The sequence below is a fragment of the Hippichthys cyanospilos genome, chromosome 13, assembly GCF_059441005.1.
Source record: "Hippichthys cyanospilos isolate Australia breed blue-spotted pipefish chromosome 13, RoL_Hcya_1.0, whole genome shotgun sequence".
Taxonomy (NCBI): Eukaryota; Metazoa; Chordata; class Actinopteri; order Syngnathiformes; family Syngnathidae; genus Hippichthys; species Hippichthys cyanospilos.
The window spans coordinates 6,416,199-6,433,934 of NC_142381.1; the positions used below are offsets into that span (position 1 = coordinate 6,416,199).

Sequence of the window (17,736 nt, forward strand, 5' to 3'; positions counted from 1 at the left end):
TCAGTGAGTAAATCAATTCTTGATTTTGTATTAGTGACGAAATTGTCTGACAGTCATATGCACTGAAATGAGCGAGCGCCCCACAGGGCGTTTGAAATCCTTCAGAATAAAATACTATGCTCAAAAAAGAACTGGTTCAATATTAAAAGTTTAAATTGTAAAGTTTTCAATGGCAGCCATTACTTTAGTGCACAGCATTTCAAAGTTGATCTCATGTATGAATAAAACTTCAGAAAAAAAAACAAATGATGTTTCTAAAATTTGTGCATGAAAGGATTGAAAACATTTTCATTCTTTGGCTTGTTATTCAGCACGAGGCACAATTGTTTTGGTTAAATTGCATTTCTGCCTTTTTAACGTTCTCCTTTCAACTGTTTGAACATTATTGTATGCCTGAGTTATAAAGTTGAGTTAAAATGATTTAAAATTAGAGCAAACGTATCGAAAATCATTTGTCTCTATTTCTTTCAGTTTTCACTCCTTAATTCATCCTGTAATTGTGATTACGTGAATCAAAGTTTATTTGCTGACTTTTTTTTTTTTTTTAGGGGTCGTTCCCTCTGGGAAAGTGAATCTGGATCGTGGCGTCACTTCCTGCTTGCGCTTTGCCGAGGACAAATCCCCCCCACCAACTTTTTTCTTCTCTGAGGCTGCTCTTTAGTGAGTGAGCTTTTTTTTTCTCCCCGTTTTTTAATTTTACAACCAAACTAAAGAAGCCCAACATGTCGCCGCCTTCACGCCGGCTTCAGACGAAGCCCGTCATCACCTGCCTGAAGACTTTCCTCATCTCCTACAGTTTGATTTTCTGGGTGAGTTGCGATCATGTCGATGTGGATGTGGAAGGGGGGGGGGGGGGGGGGGGGGGGGGGGCGGGGGCAACAAGCTAACGGCAACAATGGGCTAAAAAGAGGCTAGCAAGCGTTAATTAGCTCGTACTGTATCTGTACACCTTCGGACGTCCGTGCTTTAAAGTAAATTTTCACTCGTCCAAAAACTAAGGTGACTTGCTCGCGGTTATTTGAGAGCACCAGCAAATCAGAGTAGATTTAACACGTCATGACGTCACTGGTTACGCATGCAGTTCAAAATGCATCACTCTAACTTTTTTATTTACGGTTTAAACTCAATATGTATGGTTATAATGAATTTACTGGCAGAAAAAAATAAAATATCAAAGGAAATTTACTTTACTATTTTTACTGTCACTTTTATGTTAAAGCGGACACAGCAGATTTCAATTATATTATTCTGAGCTCTCCTTGAATGCAGCGCTTATACCCACGCAGGAGATACTGTAATGATTTGTTGCTGCTGGTTTTATCTTTGAACGCTGTAAACAGCGGCCTGCGGCCAACACAAAGTTCACACTAATGCATTTTATCTGTCCTCTTTATGGCTTTTGGAGCCAGCAGTGAACACCCCCACCCCCACTTAGCTTCCCTCTAGGGACGTGACATGTGACAATAAAAGACAACAATGACACCTCAACTTCAAACTGACTTGGAAGTCGGGGTGCACGAAATACATTTTTCAAGCAGCAAGAATAGCAGGCTTCGTGGTTTCTTAACAAATCGATTGTACAAACTTTCAATTTTGCAAACATTTTAACCTTCTCATGCTCAAATTAAGTTTTAGTAACAGGAGGAATCAGAAAATTGATGCAATTCTGGACCTCTGAGCTGTTTAAACTTATACCCGCCATAAAGTAGTGACACAAAATCAGTCTCAACAAGTAAGGATCCAGAGTGTGTCATAATCACATAAGCTACCGTATAATACAATGATGGCTGTTGGCTGCTGCTGTTCCCCAGTTCACAGGCATGATCCTGCTGGCGGTGGGTGTGTGGGGGAAGGTCAACCTGGAGGCGTACATCACGCTGGCTTCCGACGAGACCACAAACGCGCCATACGTCCTGATCGGCACTGGCGCCGCCATCATCATATTTGGCCTTTTTGGCTGCTTCGCCACATGTCGCGGCAGCCCGTGGATGCTCAAACTGGTTAGCGGAGAATGCTCACCTGACATCCACACCCACAATGTTTTTAATGTTCTCCACAACCCTGTTTTACACTTTTTCTTCTTTTGAACAGTACGCCATGTTCTTGACTATGGTCTTCTTAGCTGAGCTGGTGGCCGGAATATCAGGCTTCATCTTCAGGCATGAGGTCGGTTATTGTTGGCCAAAGCGCTATGTGAGGTACAGGACGAGTGTAATCACTGTTTTTATGTTTGGATTTTTGTAGATAAAGGCAAAATTGGGTAATGCATACAAAAATGCAGTGAAGTCCTACAACAGCACAGAGAGCAGCAGAACCGCAGTGGACGCCATCCAGAGGACTGTACGTAGTCGTACTATGTCATTAAATTTGGCCCAACAGGAATTTCCATTGTCAACATTCCTGTACTATTTGTTACTATTTGTATTTGTTATAGCAGCTTGTTTTTTCTACAGATTGAATACAGGTTTTAAATTAATTTATATTATTTGTTTCTATTAAAATGATTATTTAAACAATAATTAACATGATTATATATATATACATATTAATTATATACAGAATATTATACATGTATAATTATAAAAACAAAATACTTGAAAATAAAATAAATGATTAAAATAATTTTAAAAAATGCAATTTCAATATGATTTTATTATTAAAAGAGTATTCAAATATTTTTCATTGGAAAGTCCTGCAAACCCACACTAGTAATACATTAAATTATTATATTTTTTGTTTTCCCCCCACAAACAGTTGCAATGCTGCGGTGTGACAAACTTCACTGACTGGGCCAACACAGACTACTTCAAAGACCAGGGCATCCCAGCCAGTTGCTGCAAAGTCAACACCAACTGTTCTCCAGAGACCCTCAAGGACCTGGACAAGGCTCAGAGTGAAGTATACAACACTGTGAGTTTCCACTTCCACTAAATTGTGTCGTCGTGTTAGTCCAACCAACGGAGGACTGCGCATGTGTCACCACTTGTTTGTGTGACGTGTCTCAAAACATCTAATGGGTTTGGAACTTTCAAAATAACAAGAATCCAGAAAATAACACGGATCAAATATAGACATTTATCTTTAGCTTGCATCACCCCTTGAACATGTACAACCTCCAAAATACACGAGGAACACACCACTCTGCCAAATAGTGGACTACATAGGATCATGCAACTTGCTGAAAGGGCTGCTGCCAAGGAAAAAAACAAATAAAGATGAAATATTCATATCATACAATGTCATTTCACTACAAAAAAAACATTAAACTTATTCTCTTAACAATTAATGATTTGAAAATTATGCTTAGTTCCATTACTTTACATTTCCTTAATAGGTGTAATTGCAAAGCCCCCTATAGATATGAGAATACACAGTCACATATAGTTTGAAACATGAAAATATATAGCACGCTCAACGGTCACCAACATTCCAATATTGCTACATTATATTGCCAAATTCACTTACTTTCAATTAGGGCTGCACAATTGTTCGAATTTTAACCGCGATCACGACATTGGCTGCCATTAATATTAATAAGCCAATCCTTTGGCAACGTTAACACATGTCAAATCAAGCACTTTGCCATTCTACCAGCTGGGGGCAATATGTCCCACATGTTTGCCTGACAAAATCCTGTGCTTTACTCACCCTAATATATAATTTACCTGTGTGAAATGGTGTTGAGTTTCTCACCTTATTCCTAATATATACATTGCTAGCTTTCAATTGAAACCCAAAAATGGAACATAGATTTGCCATAGGAGATATCCTAGCTGCAATCATGAGCTATTTTTTTTTTTTCATGGAGCAGTTTGATAACAAAGTCTTTCGAACCACACGCCCCAAGTTAAATGTTTATTTTCTTATTCGACGTATTCTAAAATAAGGTGTTTGTTTAAAGAGATTTTTTCTCAAGTATGAAAACTGTCCAGCCTTGTGCCATACTTGGACCTGAATCGCTTGTGCCCTCTAGTGGTTGCATGTGGGAAGTAGCGTCTCAGCGTTACAGTTCTGTGGTTCAGGTCCAAATATCCACTCTAACTTTCTGGTGTACAATTTCTATTTTCTCTCCTTGTTCTCTCCTTGTTTGCATTAAAGCAATACTTAACAAATACAAATTCTAATCTTTGCTGTCTCGTGTGCAGGGTTGCTTCTTACTGGTGACTAACGTGATGGAGTCCAACCTCGGTATTGTTGCTGGGATCTCCTTCGGAATTGCCTTCTTCCAGGTACTTGCAAATGATAGGTGGCAGCACTCCGTGAAATTAGTGCAGTCAGTGATACCTTGACTTGCGCACGTCCCAGCCTAGAGGTTTTTCCAATTATGAGCTGTGGTTTGATGGATTTTTTTAATATGCGGGCAAAATTCGAGTTACAAGAATAACACGGAGCAATAAAGGTAACGTAATCACAAAGGGAAACGAGAGCCACAGTTGCAGATGCGCTTGCAGCTCTACATTGAATGGACAGTTTGACTGATAAACAAACAGCACAAATTTAAAATGCAAACATTGACAGAAGCGATTCAGACGACAGATGACAAAAAAAAACCATCAGAGCACACACATAACTAATGTGGATGTTGTCAATGTTAATTAATCAATTAATAATTAATGTTAATTTTTTGCTCAGCTCATTGGGATATTCCTGGCCTGCTGCTTGTCTCGATACATAACCAACAACCAGTACGAGATGGTGTAAGAGTGCCACTGCCTCGTGCAGGTAAAAAGACCCCTATTGCGTCCAGTTTGAACAAATAAAATCCAAAATGTTATAGCACTTTTTTTTGTTGTTGTCTTTTCAGGTGACCCGACATGCCATCCCCTACCCTAAATGACTGACCGGCTTGTGATTTTTCAACTTTTTAGAACTCGCTGCTTCTTTTTTTAAATCCACTTGTTTGACATGGCAGAGGAGCAGAAGGGAATATTGCAAAGGGAGTGTGAAAGCAAAGTGTAGTTTGATTCAAACATTTCAACTTGTTTCTTTTTTGGAAAAAAAAAAAAGTTAGGCCTAGACATTGTGTTGATGTTATCGCTTTATTTTCTGCTGAAGTGCTCGTACACTGTGTCTATGTTCTTCGTCTTCAAATAGTGTCGTTGCCTTATTTTATAATATTGATAATGTATTGTGTATTGGTAAGATGACAAACTGACAAGGGATTGTGCGTGAGGTTATTAGAGAAGTGAAGATAAAGGGCCAACTACAATAACCCACATTTTCATATCAAAGTCATTAGTGTTTAAATGTTTTACCTCTGTGGATGCATGTAAAATATTGATTAAAAAAAAAGGAATTCACATAATTTGTGTGCCCTCGGTATGTTTACACATTAATTAAAACCTGTACGTTCGGAAGATATAAAAAGGTTTGTAAGACTTTGATATCTATCCACTGTACATGCACATGCACTGACTTGATGTCTATGTCTATGCAAAATAACACTACTAATTTGAATATCAATCACAATGATCGTTTTAATCATTGTAAAATTTAAAATGAAACTGTCAAAATATCTGCCTTTATAAATATTCGATCATAGACCGATACATTCTTTTCATTGAAATCTGAGAAAAGGCAAAAACGTTTCAACCTTTGTTGCGAAATTAAGTGTCGCTTAGGTTTAAAGTTGCAACGTTAAAACGGCATGCTAGCAAACGAACACCGGGTGGCGCTAGCAGCCTACAAAAGTAGACGTGAGCTGTAACGTTAAAATGATACTGCGAAACTTATCTGATAGACCACTGTGTGACAGAGGCGTTAAATGTCAGCACTACAAATTAAAAAATAATGAATGATTAAAAAAAAAAAAAAACGCCAATGTCGCCCAGCGTTGGATTTGACGTTAAAAGAGGCTGACGGATAAAAGCGCATATGAAAGACTTTTTGACGGACAACGGATCTGGTGATTTACGATTGGCCCAACTGGATCATACGCTCCGAAGGCCCGCCCTTATCTATTTCTTTGGCCAATGGGTTCGCGGAAAACAGATGGATGGGCAGGGTTTGACTGTCCGCTTTGCAAACCGCCGGCTGTGAGGTATATAAACCGGATTCAACCGTTTGTCAGACGAGGAAATTTTGACGTTTCCTTCACGGCGGGTGGTCACCGGAGCCCCACTTAAAAGACTTGGATTTTTTTAAAACCACTGTTCCATCATTCAACAAGCAGTTCATCAAGCTACCTCGCAATCGAAGTAAGTCCTATTTTGTCACATCGAGTAATTCATCCTAGTTTGTTTGATACAGGAAGTCAAGGTCATGCTACACAGTGAAAGGGATTAATGTCAGTTTTGTTCGCCATCTGATCCATACTGCACACCTACCTCCCTTACAGCTCAAGCCGTAACGCCACCTGCCCAGCCACGCCGTAACCAAGCCTTAAAAACCTTCAGCCATGATGCAGATCAGCAGCGACTCGGCCACCAACAAGCACTCCCTCATTAACGTCATGCACCGCTTCATCGCGGCTGCCAACAACATGGACGAGACCATCATGGTGCCGAGCCTCCTGCGAGATATGCCCCTGGAGGAGCAGACGACCAGCCACATCGAAGCCAATAACAATCACCATCCAGACAACGACGAGGTGCAATGCCCCAGCAAGCAGCAGAGGGACATGTACGAGCACTACCTGCTCCTCAAGTCCATCAAGAACGACATGGAGTGGGGTCTGCTCAAGAGGGAAATGAGTAGCGGCACCAGCTTCCTGGAGATGGCTGTCAAGCAGGAGGAACAGCAGCAGAAGCCCATCATAGCGGGTCTGCCCCTGGATGACAACGCCGACCTGGAGCGCCAGTTTCACTTTCATCTGCGTGGACTCTTTGGGGTTCTATCCAAGCTCACCATGCAGGCGGACGACCTCACCAACAGATACAAGCGAGAGATCGGAGGCGGAAACTTCATGAGATAGAAAGCCATTCTTCCCCTCTTGGGACTGCTTGACGTGAAGGGATGTGTCATGGGAATTCTCTTGGCAACGGTACCGTTGCCGTCAGCACTCCGCGTCCTCCCCGTCCTCTCCCTCCCTGACTTAAACCGGTGATGCCTGCGGCACGTCGTCGTCCTGCCCGAGCAGGACTCTTCAAATTTCCAGTGCTTGGTGGAGGTTTAATTAACCAACTGTCCTGATGAAGCACAGCAGCTCTGCTTTGTGTCCACTGCAGATGTCACCATGAATTTATTTGTGTGAATAAAAGATTTGACTGTAGGAGACATTGAATGCTGGTTATTCTGTACCTCCTTTCCTGTTGTTGTTTTTTTTTTTTTTGTTTTGTTTTGTTTTAATTCTGTTTTATTGCTGAGCTGGAAGGGCTGTCCACTTAAGTGTTGCTGTAACTTGGCGTGCCTTGACTATTGGCCCTGTTCATTCTCATCCCGTTGTCTAACTTGGACATGGTCTCATGGCTCATCGTATGTCCTGAAAATTTATTTTATATTATGCAATTGAATAAATAAATAATTGGAATTATTGGCTTGTGTTTCTTCTTTACCAGAATCAATCTTTGACCTGCTGTTTTAATTGTATGCAATACAAGTACAGGTTATTTTCTTTACACAGTGTTAAAACTGGATCATGGCTTACAGTCATTTTGAATACACATACCAGTGTTCAAATCACATTAAGTCTTCACACACTACTGAATTTTAATGTTGGTCATAACTATGGTACTTGGAGATACAAATTAAACAGTGCTTGTGTTACATTTCCAAATCACTGATTTAGACCATCTAACAAATTGTGTAAAGTGCTTACAAGGTGTATTATGTGGGGCAGGTATAGCAGCTTTGTGTGACGCTCATCGGGGATTTAGCGAGGATTTACAAGCAGGAAAGGATGTCTCCTAATTTAGCACGCTGATTTAACTCCGTTGGCAAGTCGCTTTGGAAGTGGAGGATCTTAGACGTTTCATTAGATACAATGTTAAGTTAAAATCCAATCGGTTGGTCCACTCTCAGCAGCGGCAACTTTAAAGTGTTAAAAGTCTTTAACATCTCCGTTGTGATAGTTAGAACCACTCTTCAGGATTTCATTATTCAGCAACCCTTGGAGGTTTTCAAGCATCAGCAGACTTTTAAGTTAAAGTGACAGCGTTTCAACCGTGTTTCAAGTTTACAGACTTCCTTCATTTTTGTTGCTTCTGTTCTTGATGTTTAAGTCAAACAAAAGCCAACTTGCTGATGTGCTTTGAATCGTTATTCAACTGCAGAAATTCTAACAGGCTTCACCTTGAGGTCATAAAACGGATAGGCAAATATTCTCCCTGGGGATTTTCTGGTAAGAAGCGTAATTCATGGTTCCATCATTTACTGCATGTTGTCCAAGTTATGAAGAAGCAAAGCAGCCCCAGACAATTTCACTCCCACTTCCATATTTGATTTAGTATGATGTCATATTTCTGAGAAGCCAGACACACACACGCACACACACACACACATATTTGGCATATCGTTCCATAGAATACCCCCCCCCCCCATCTTGTGCCATATGTTCTTTTTGGTCAGCAGTGGTTTTACCAAGGGAAGCAAGTACCTTTATACAAAAGGCCACATAGCTTTGATTTCTTTTCCTCTCTGTAATAAATACAGCATATAAACTGCATTTTAAATTTACTTTGATTATCTTTGTTTGATTTTTACATGTGATTGATATTAAACATCACTACTCTACACTACTTAAAAAAGGAATACATTGTGCAGAGAACACGGCACTGTGTTTGCACAGTACTTTTTTATGGTTGTAAAACTAAATTTGGATTAATAAATAGAATCAAGTTGCAAAATTATGATAAACACAATCAAATACCTCAAGAAAAGTTTGTTTTTAGAACCATGAAAAAAATTGTCCTCAGTAAAATCTGGTTCTGTTTTAGAAGTAATCTGGTAACTCTTTTTTAAATTAAAATAGTAATGAAATGGGTTTAATTCTGTGCCAATGGGTAAAATCAAGATTGGCACATGATTGTTGTTTCTGACAAATAAATATGACATGATAATTACAGTTTGGTAACCAACATAACAGTCCTCCATCAGGGTTAACGTTTTCAAGGCAAAATCTAGTCTATCGTATTCAATCTCATTAGCTTGTTACAACATTTCTTTAACGTTATGGCTAGCATGTATATTTGCAGAAAGATACTTTGATGTTTGTACTGTGGCCTCCGGTTATTCTTTCATTCTAATAGAACTCCTTTCAAAGCAGCAAGTCAAATATTCATTTCTAAGTTCTTTCCCCGCCTTAATCCAACAATCCGCACTGTCATAAAGAGCGAATGCTTCCACACGTCAGCACTGATAACGCTTTAATTCGCCACTGCAATAAATTGGTTTACAAATGCTTTGCTTGTGGAGCGGTAAACATGACCTTTAATACCTCCTAAAGGCAGCCTGACATTTTGGTAGTTGTGAATCACCGAAATCTGCCCCTTTATCACTGTAAGGTACCCTACACGCCCAATAATAAAAGATAAGTGAAATTGATGAAATAGGATGAATGGGGCTGAAAGTGCCTTATGCGCCGATACATCACGGCCTCCCTTAGCAACAGCTTCACCACAAACAACCAATCCGCTCGCACAGGGCTGCTTTGCCCCCTTCTAAAAGGGTGACAATGACAACTGTCCGATGAAGGTTGGTCCAGAAATGAAGACGAACATTTCTGTTGACTTTTTTCACCAACGCTGCTTCATTGAACTCTACTTGCACCACAGGATTTCTCTTGCTGGCTTGCACAAATTGCAGCTTGGCAAAAAGGCTGCGCCAGTCATGCCCCCTTGTTCGGGTTAACTGGGTCACACAGGCGAGGGACGGCTGGCCCGCAAGTGCACAAGAACAGAGATGCGCTTTTGCATTTTTTTCACAATATTCGACTAGGTTAATGTTGCAGCCACCAAAACTTCACAACACTTTTACAAAATGCAATTACTGAAATTCAGGCTTGGGAAATAGCTGGCTTACAGGACGCAGCACACCACCAGATAGCGCAGTTTTTCTCGTACGTATTAGACGCCTAATACTTACAAAATGTTTGATTTACCATTATAAATCAGAATTTTTTATCCAAAACCCCAAGTGAATTGGTGCACAAATGAACCCACTGCCTTCTAAAAGGGAGCAGAATCTCCACAATTCTGTTGTATTTATTCAAGACTTTCATTTTTAAATTAAAAAAAAAAAAATCCATTATATTCTTCTGCAGATAAAGCGGTTTTACCATCTAATTGATTGCAACATTTCGAAAAAAGTATTTATATTAGTCGTTTTCCTCCTGTTGGAACTAAACCCATGTTTAGCTTTTAAAAACACAACTGTCGCTTTATGAGAATGCGCATCAATCCCCTACATCAATCCCCTACATGCCCAGACAAAATAGGCCTCCTATTACACGAGACTCCCATGCTCATGTCTTGAGAAACCCCAGAGCAAACATCAGCCGCTGATTTGCAACGCAGCAATAGCAGCAGAGTGGAGATACCGGAAACAGACGCGTGTTTCCCGATGTCCCTCCGGCACACTCGCAGTGGACATCGCAATAGCCCTGTTGCAATGGCTTTGGGTTAGATGTGTCCGCTGTACTGCATGGGGTTGCATGATCGCACACTTGGCAGACAATGTCACCGTCTGGTGTCCTTTTTCTCTAATAGTGGTGCTTTTAAATGGTAAAAAAAAAATGTGTGGCATCGGGGTATGAGTTAAGTCCATGCCCAGTTGCGAGATAGACCATGCCACACAGATGGCAAAAATCCATGCACTCCGTGACAAAAATTACACAACAGCAATTAAATTGAAGCAGATCCAGCTGAGGCAGCAATTGAGATCACCTGAATTGCTCTGCACTTTTCCTTGACACGCTGTTTGCATGATTACTTGTTGCCAGAGGGACATGTTATGTGCATGGCCAACAAAGTCTGATAAAACAAAGTGGCACACCAAACACACTTCCTTGCCACACTAAACAGGCAAGGGAGAGGGCAAGTAACAAGTGTGTGTGCCAGTAACAAGTTGCTGCATAGACAAAGACTAAAAAAATCTTCCAAGACTCAAATATTTACTTTTTATTATTTATTTTGGAGAAATCCACCCACATTCCAAAAGGCATGTTAGGTTAATAGCAGACATAAACTGTTCATAAGTGACTGTGGACATCAATTATTGATTGCCTATTTGACTGGTAAACTTGTTTGAGGTGTTTTGCACTATACATTCCTCCTGCAACAAAGCATTACAGCAGTCCATTTTATCTGCTTATCCAGATGTATCTAAGCTCATGTTTATTTGCTTCTTATTCTCTAACAAACATTGTAACTTTCACTCTGTATGCAATAAGATAAATATTTAGGGTTGTTAACCTTACCATTGTAATAGCAATAGTCTATAGCAGTGATGGGATTTCTGGCTTTTGAAAAAGGAATCATTTACAAATCTTTCACTAAATGAGCTGTTCAAAAGACTGTCTCTTTTATTTTTTTATTTTTTGTTATTTGTTTTAAAACAATGTTTTCCTCATAAAATCATCATAGTAAGGATCTATGTGTTCATGCTTTTTTGCCCTTTGCGTTAGTTTGATTGTGTCCACCTGTCCTTGTCAACCCGCCCGCTTTTGTTAACCTATCAGTCCCTTTGCTCCAATTGTTTTTTGTCCAGATGTTCCTTGTTGCCTAATTAGTATGTGTGTATTTAGCTCCCTGTTGAGTTTCAGAGCTTTCCAGATCATTATCTTTTCATGGACACTTGCCAGCTTGTTTTTTCTTGTCCAGTTTACCTGCCAGTCTGTAGTTTACTTTCCGTCTTGTTTTTTCCCCCCTGAGTCCTGTTTTTGCTCACCCTTTTTATTAATTAAATATGACCTCCTGCACTTACTACTTCCCTCTGAGCTTCCCTGCACTTGAGTCCACAATCTATACAACCACTTCAGCTTTGAATCCAGCCACGCCTGCCTCTGACAAAAATAAACACAATAAACACATCTTTTAAAATAGTATAAGTTGTAACTGCATTAGGCATGCTGGGAATCATGGCTTCATTTTGACATATGGAGAAGTAAAAAACAAACATTCAAAGACTTCATGTCCTCTTTAAAACATAGTTAATTTGAAAAGTATTCACAGCACTTTACTTTTTCCACATTTTGCCATCTTACAGCCCTTTTCAAACACATTAATCTCTTTCTTCAAAATTCTACAAACATTACACAGGTTTTGGGGAGTATTGCTTGCAGTGACTGAAAATGGAAAACTAAGAAATCACATTTATATTAGTAGTCAGTATTCACAGCCTTTGCCATGAAGCTCAAAATAGGGGTCAGGTGCATACTTTTTCCACAATCATTCTTGAGTTGTTTCAACGGCTTAAATTCAATTGATTGGCCAAGATTTGGAAAAGGATACACCAGTCAATATAGTATTTCAGACACCCAAAATGATGACAAAGTGTAAAGCAAAGGCTGTGAATAATTATGTAAAGGTGATTTCTTTAATTTCTAGTTTTTAATCAATTCTAAAAAATGTTTTTAAATATTGTCATAATGGTTGAATTTTGAGGTTCGGGATTGATTTAGGAATGACGGTGTGACATGAAAAACCGTGGAAAAAGTGAACCACTGTGAATAGTAAATAGTAAAAATAGTAAATAGTAAATCTAAACATGCTGAACACTTTAGACTTATCGGCTAGCATATATTTAGACATTGCAACTCAAATATTTTGACAAAAGCTATTGGATTTATCAAATCCATTTTAAAGGGAACTTTCAACTGTCTGTCTGCTTCATTGCCAAAATGCCCATCCAACAGAGCAGCACAGTTTTTATATGTCTTGCCTAGGTAAGAGAGCATAAAAATTAGCAGTGGTCGATGAGCAAAATGGTTAGCTTTGTTCTATCTAGGATTAGGTCTCTCTGCTACACTGGACATGGTTAACCACAAAAGACGTGTTAGTTTTCAATCCCAACTGAAAAGTTGTCGCGCTAAGTCGTTGCTGCATCAACGTGATGGAATTCGAGACTGGATTTGATTTGGGCAAATACGACTTTTTCGGTCAGTTCAGGTCAACCTGCTGCACGTGTGTGTAGCGATCAATACCTTTCGAGAAGTCAGGTTTACTCGGCGGTCGCATTATCTCATATTTATCAGCCTGGGTCGCTCTGGTAACAACCTGTACTTGAGTAAACAACACGCCACTGTGTGGTTTACTATACAAGCATGTTTAGCAGTTGAGCCAATGTTGATTTGCAGTTATTCCAAAGTCAGTTCACATTCTCATGTTTAGTAATAAGTACAGTGCAGGCTTGCAGCAAGGTCAGGCCCCAATGGTCTCATAGCACGGAGGAAGAACGTGTCATTGTGCATGCCCAGGCCGTACAATACGCCGCCTTGTGCTAACTAAAACCGACACTGATGTCGTTAACGCTGCCGTGTTCCACAGTCAGTCCCGCACAACCACAAAATAGGCTTGAATCTAATGCGCCAAATGACTAATGCACTTATTAGATTACGCACACAAACTAATGATGCCCTTGTCAGAATATCTGCCTGAGGATAGACTTCTGCCAAAGCAGTACGAGGAATCGTTTTACTTGTTGGCTGCACAAGGACACTGAGGAAGGTAGAGCTCCCTCTACTGGATCCAGTGAGTCAATGCACCATTTCCATAGGCGCGAGCTAACGATGGAAAGTAACGAGAAGTTCGTGTACCCTGTCTTTGTCGGTGCATTATAATATATCACGTTCTCGCTGGGAATTTCAAGTTTTGTGGAAATTGGTTGGACAGATTTTGTTTAATGCTGCCAACAAAGGACGGGTAAATCAACTGATCAAAACGATACATTTTATTCTCCCGTGTTTGTGTTTGGTTGAGGTGTTTCAGGTTAGGTAGCTGAACAGGTCTTCAAGTAATCAGGCTAGGGTGTGGTGACTAAAAATGATCAGAAAAATAAGATTAGGTATACTAAATTAATAATTTAACAACGAGGCAAGCACTTTTTTTCCCAGTGTCAGGTAGCTTCAAATAGTTTTTTTTTTAATTAATAAATCAAATCACACATTTAAAATCTGTGTTTTACATTTAGATAGGTTATCTTTGTTTGGTCTTTAAAATCAGTGAGCTGTCAAAATAACAGAGACTCGGAGAACAGAAGAAGGATGCTAATACTTTTGCAGGGCACGGTAAAACATTGGCTTTTTGTATTTGTCTTTACTGTGCTGTGTATGGAGTGTGCATCTCACAGCTGTTGGAGAATGCTGGAACATTGTGTTCCCCACCATATTGGCGAATCCTAACGGTACCGCCCCACAGGCTCCAATTTTGACATGATATTGGAGTGGCTGGTATGTTGATGTTGTTTTGTTTTTTGGATAGACAGAATCTATCTGTACTACTAATTGGATACTATCTAGGATTGCGGTGGGAAAACAAGGTGGCCATTTAGCTTGTTCCTATCAGTTTTGCAGTCATAAAAAAAAAGGAGCCAACATCATCTGATCCTGTGTGGTGCAAATGCCTGGGATCAGTACAGTACATTGCATTCAGGACATTTGAGGTAAGAATGTATACGGTTATGTAAGAACCCCAGTGGGCGTGGGGTCCATGCAGTCTGAATGAGAGCTGGACCGTCGGGGAGGCTTTTGGACGCGCACCCAGTCTGCATTCTGTTTCTGTGTGAGTTTCTGTAACGGTGATCATGCGTTGTCAGAAGAAGTCATGTATAAGCACCGTCCCAAAGGTCACCATAGGACAATGGCCTCCTCTCCATGGCAGCTGCACACTTTAATCTAATATGCAGCAACAATGGGGAAACAATGGCGCGACTTTGTGTGGGTGTGGGTGTGAATGGGCACTTGCATGAATGCTAAGCCCTGTTGTGTTGCTGAACGAACCACACCCATTTTGGGTTTGCTGCAAGTTAGCTTCAAACTAGTCCACTACAAATTTGTGGTTCACCATTCACAAATTCACCTAGTTGCTTCTTTTGTCTGGTTGTTATTGTACAATATGTATATGCCCATCTGTTTTCTGAAATACTCATATAATCTTTCTTGAAGAGTCTTAAAGTAGGTATGCGAAAGGTTTTTTTCTGTTGAATACTTATTAGATTTTTCTTTTTATATGTTTTTAGTTTTACAGTAAACTCCAGCTGAGGTGTTAAACATTTTAAAGGATGTTCAGAGAGGGCTGAAGATCACAGTGCATTCTGGGCATATTTGTAGTGTAGGAATTTGCTTTTTAACATATTTTCCTTTGATTGTAATATTTTTATGATCGTGAACAATACAGTTTGATGAATTTCTCAGCCCAGCCATAGCCCTTTCTAATGGCAAAGTAGTAATTGGTGTCAAGGAAGTCTTTTTGAAGTCAAGCATGTTGACTGAGCGACAAGCTTTTTGTGTCAGGGAACAGCTAAATTTAGCCTGGGTTGTTGAAGAAATGCATGAGCTGCATGTGCGTATCCATTTGCATTACTGGTGTTAATTTTCATTTGTTTGTTTTTCAAATAATCTGTAAAACATTTATTTGTAATGGTTATTCTGTCAAATTATGCCATAAAATAAATTTGCAGAAATGAGCAGGGCAGAATTGAGTGCAAACCAGCTGCACATTGTGTTGACTGAATCCATCCATCCATCCATTTTCTATAGCTGCTTCTCCTCATTAGTGTTGCAGGCCTGCTGGTGCCTATCCCAGCTGACTTCGGGCAGTGGCCGGGGAAGACCCTGAATTGGTTTTCAGCCAATTGCAGGGCACACAACTATTCGCGCACCCAATCACACCTGACTATTTAGTGTGTCCAGTACACCTGCTATGCATGATTTGGAGTTTGGAAGGAAGCCGGAGAGAACCCACAAGGGCTCGGGGAGAACATGCAAAGTCCACACAGGAAGGTCGGAGGCAGCTGGATTTGAACTCGGATCCCTTAGCTGCGAGGCTGAGGTGCTAAACACCGAGGTGCCTTGACTGAATCCAAATGGAAAAATGTAAAAAAAAAAGAAGGCCAGGACATGTTATTGTTGTTTCAATGTAAGTAGCGAACAGTAGTAGTACATGTTTGACAAAAATGTTATGACATTTCATTATGTAATCTGTATTTGGTTTGCAACCATTCCAGGATGTACCTAACATCTTCACAAAGTCAGCTGGGTCAGGTTCCAGCTCGCCCGCAATCCAAATGAGCACATGTGATAAAAATCATGAACTTAAAATTTAGAAGATTATCTGGTCATGCATTTTGACTAAGTTGAAATGTAACTTTTAGCAATAGGATTTACTTTTAACATTAAGACGTTACAGGTTGTAGATCATTTTTTTGATCATGATGACACTTGCATAATGACGAATGCTTTCTGCGGGCATTATGCCATCGTAGTTCGTCGGGGCTAAGCGGTTCCAACCGCGCACCAAAAAGTCACTGTGTCAACTGCGTTGTTTGTAAAAGGTCAACTCGCCTTGTTGTAAAGGAGAGCATGACAAGGCGTGACTTTGGTGGTCTCATGTTTGACGGGGCAATATCGTATTTAGATGCGTGAACGTCAGGCGTCAAAAACAGCGAGAGATTCCACACCATTAGATGCGCTGACTTTGCACAAAGGCAAGACATTAATCGTGAGACTGACGCGTTTGATTCATTAGTGCGTGTTGATGCTGCCAAAGAGCAAACATGTCAATGGATGCACAAAAGTGCTCTTGGAAAGCAAGCTGAGAAGAACCTTTTCAATAAAACTCCCACGTTTTTTTTTCATCCAGGTTTTTGTTGTCGCTACCTTAGCATTCAGCTCAGAACTCCGTTTTAAAAAAGAAAGATCCAAGCAAGGGAGCAGAACTTCCCCTTTTTCTTTTTCCTTTTTTCCGAGCTGGCTGTTACATAAGCCAGTCGGAGTGCCGTTAACAGATGTCCCTTGTGAACTCTGCTCACTAGAACACACACTAGCACACGCTATTTAAGACAGGGCAGAATGCTCTAAATTATTCTGTGCATTCGCATAACACAAAAGATAGTGCTCTCTTTTTAACATGTAAGTGTGTTTAATGAGAAAAATAGCACCTTTATTATCCTTTATAAAATCACAAAGCATTGCACATTTTTTGTCACGCTTTCTCATTCTAATCGCATTGTACTGCTCCTTCTGGTGCATGTGCCTTAACCACCTGAAAGTAGTATTAAGTCAATTGATATTTTTCACTTTACTGCTTGCATACGACAGGCAATCCTATTGAAATGGATCCGTTTCTTCAACAACCTAAGTTTCATATTGTCGTTCTTTGAGTAGGACAGATTCTGTGACTTTGTGAAGCGTTAAAAAGACAAAAACAGGTCCAAACTCATTAGTCCGTTGTCCATAATGAATAGACAAAAATTCTTTTACAAGCAATGCCAATAGGAGCACTGCACCTTACAAGCGGAAGTGAGCAATTGCCACACTTGTGCGAAATAGCTTGCTGATGGCTTCATCGACAGGAAGTTGGACACTATATTAGCATTCGCTTTAGCATCAGCATCTAGCTTTGTCATGCTACTGCTCTTGTAAACAATCAGTCTTGTATTTTTTTTTTAAATTTACTTTATTTACAGTTCAGCAGTTAGCACACCTAGTGTCCAAAATGAGCCAAACAGCACCATTTTGTTCTGTTTAATTTTCTTCACACTTCACTGTACTCCTTGAAAAGAAGTTGTACAAGCGCGCATTTTGATTGGGGGATTTTATTTATTTACGCATATTTTTCTTCATTTGTTCATTTAAGTTATTTA

General features: G+C 39.9%; 2 protein-coding genes across 2 annotated transcripts; both read left to right on the forward strand.

The window, feature by feature from the left end:
* The first annotated feature begins 596 nt into the window (after nucleotides 1-596).
* Nucleotides 597-5,305, forward strand: tspan6 (tetraspanin 6). Its single transcript, XM_088431500.1, has 8 exons — nucleotides 597-809; nucleotides 1,812-2,000; nucleotides 2,092-2,166; nucleotides 2,245-2,340; nucleotides 2,755-2,910; nucleotides 4,146-4,229; nucleotides 4,633-4,722; nucleotides 4,805-5,305. Exons 1-7 carry the CDS (start codon nucleotides 723-725, stop codon nucleotides 4,699-4,701), a joined length of 756 nt encoding a protein of 251 aa, XP_088287626.1. The 5' UTR covers nucleotides 597-722; the 3' UTR covers nucleotides 4,702-4,722; nucleotides 4,805-5,305.
* Nucleotides 5,306-6,030: 725 nt separating this feature from the next.
* mid1ip1l (MID1 interacting protein 1, like) lies at nucleotides 6,031-7,471 on the forward strand. The gene is made up of 2 exons (XM_088432202.1): nucleotides 6,031-6,197; nucleotides 6,338-7,471. The coding sequence occupies exon 2, from the start codon at nucleotides 6,398-6,400 to the stop codon at nucleotides 6,911-6,913; it is 516 nt and encodes a 171-aa protein (XP_088288328.1). The 5' UTR covers nucleotides 6,031-6,197; nucleotides 6,338-6,397; the 3' UTR covers nucleotides 6,914-7,471.
* Nucleotides 7,472-17,736: the final 10,265 nt, after the last annotated feature.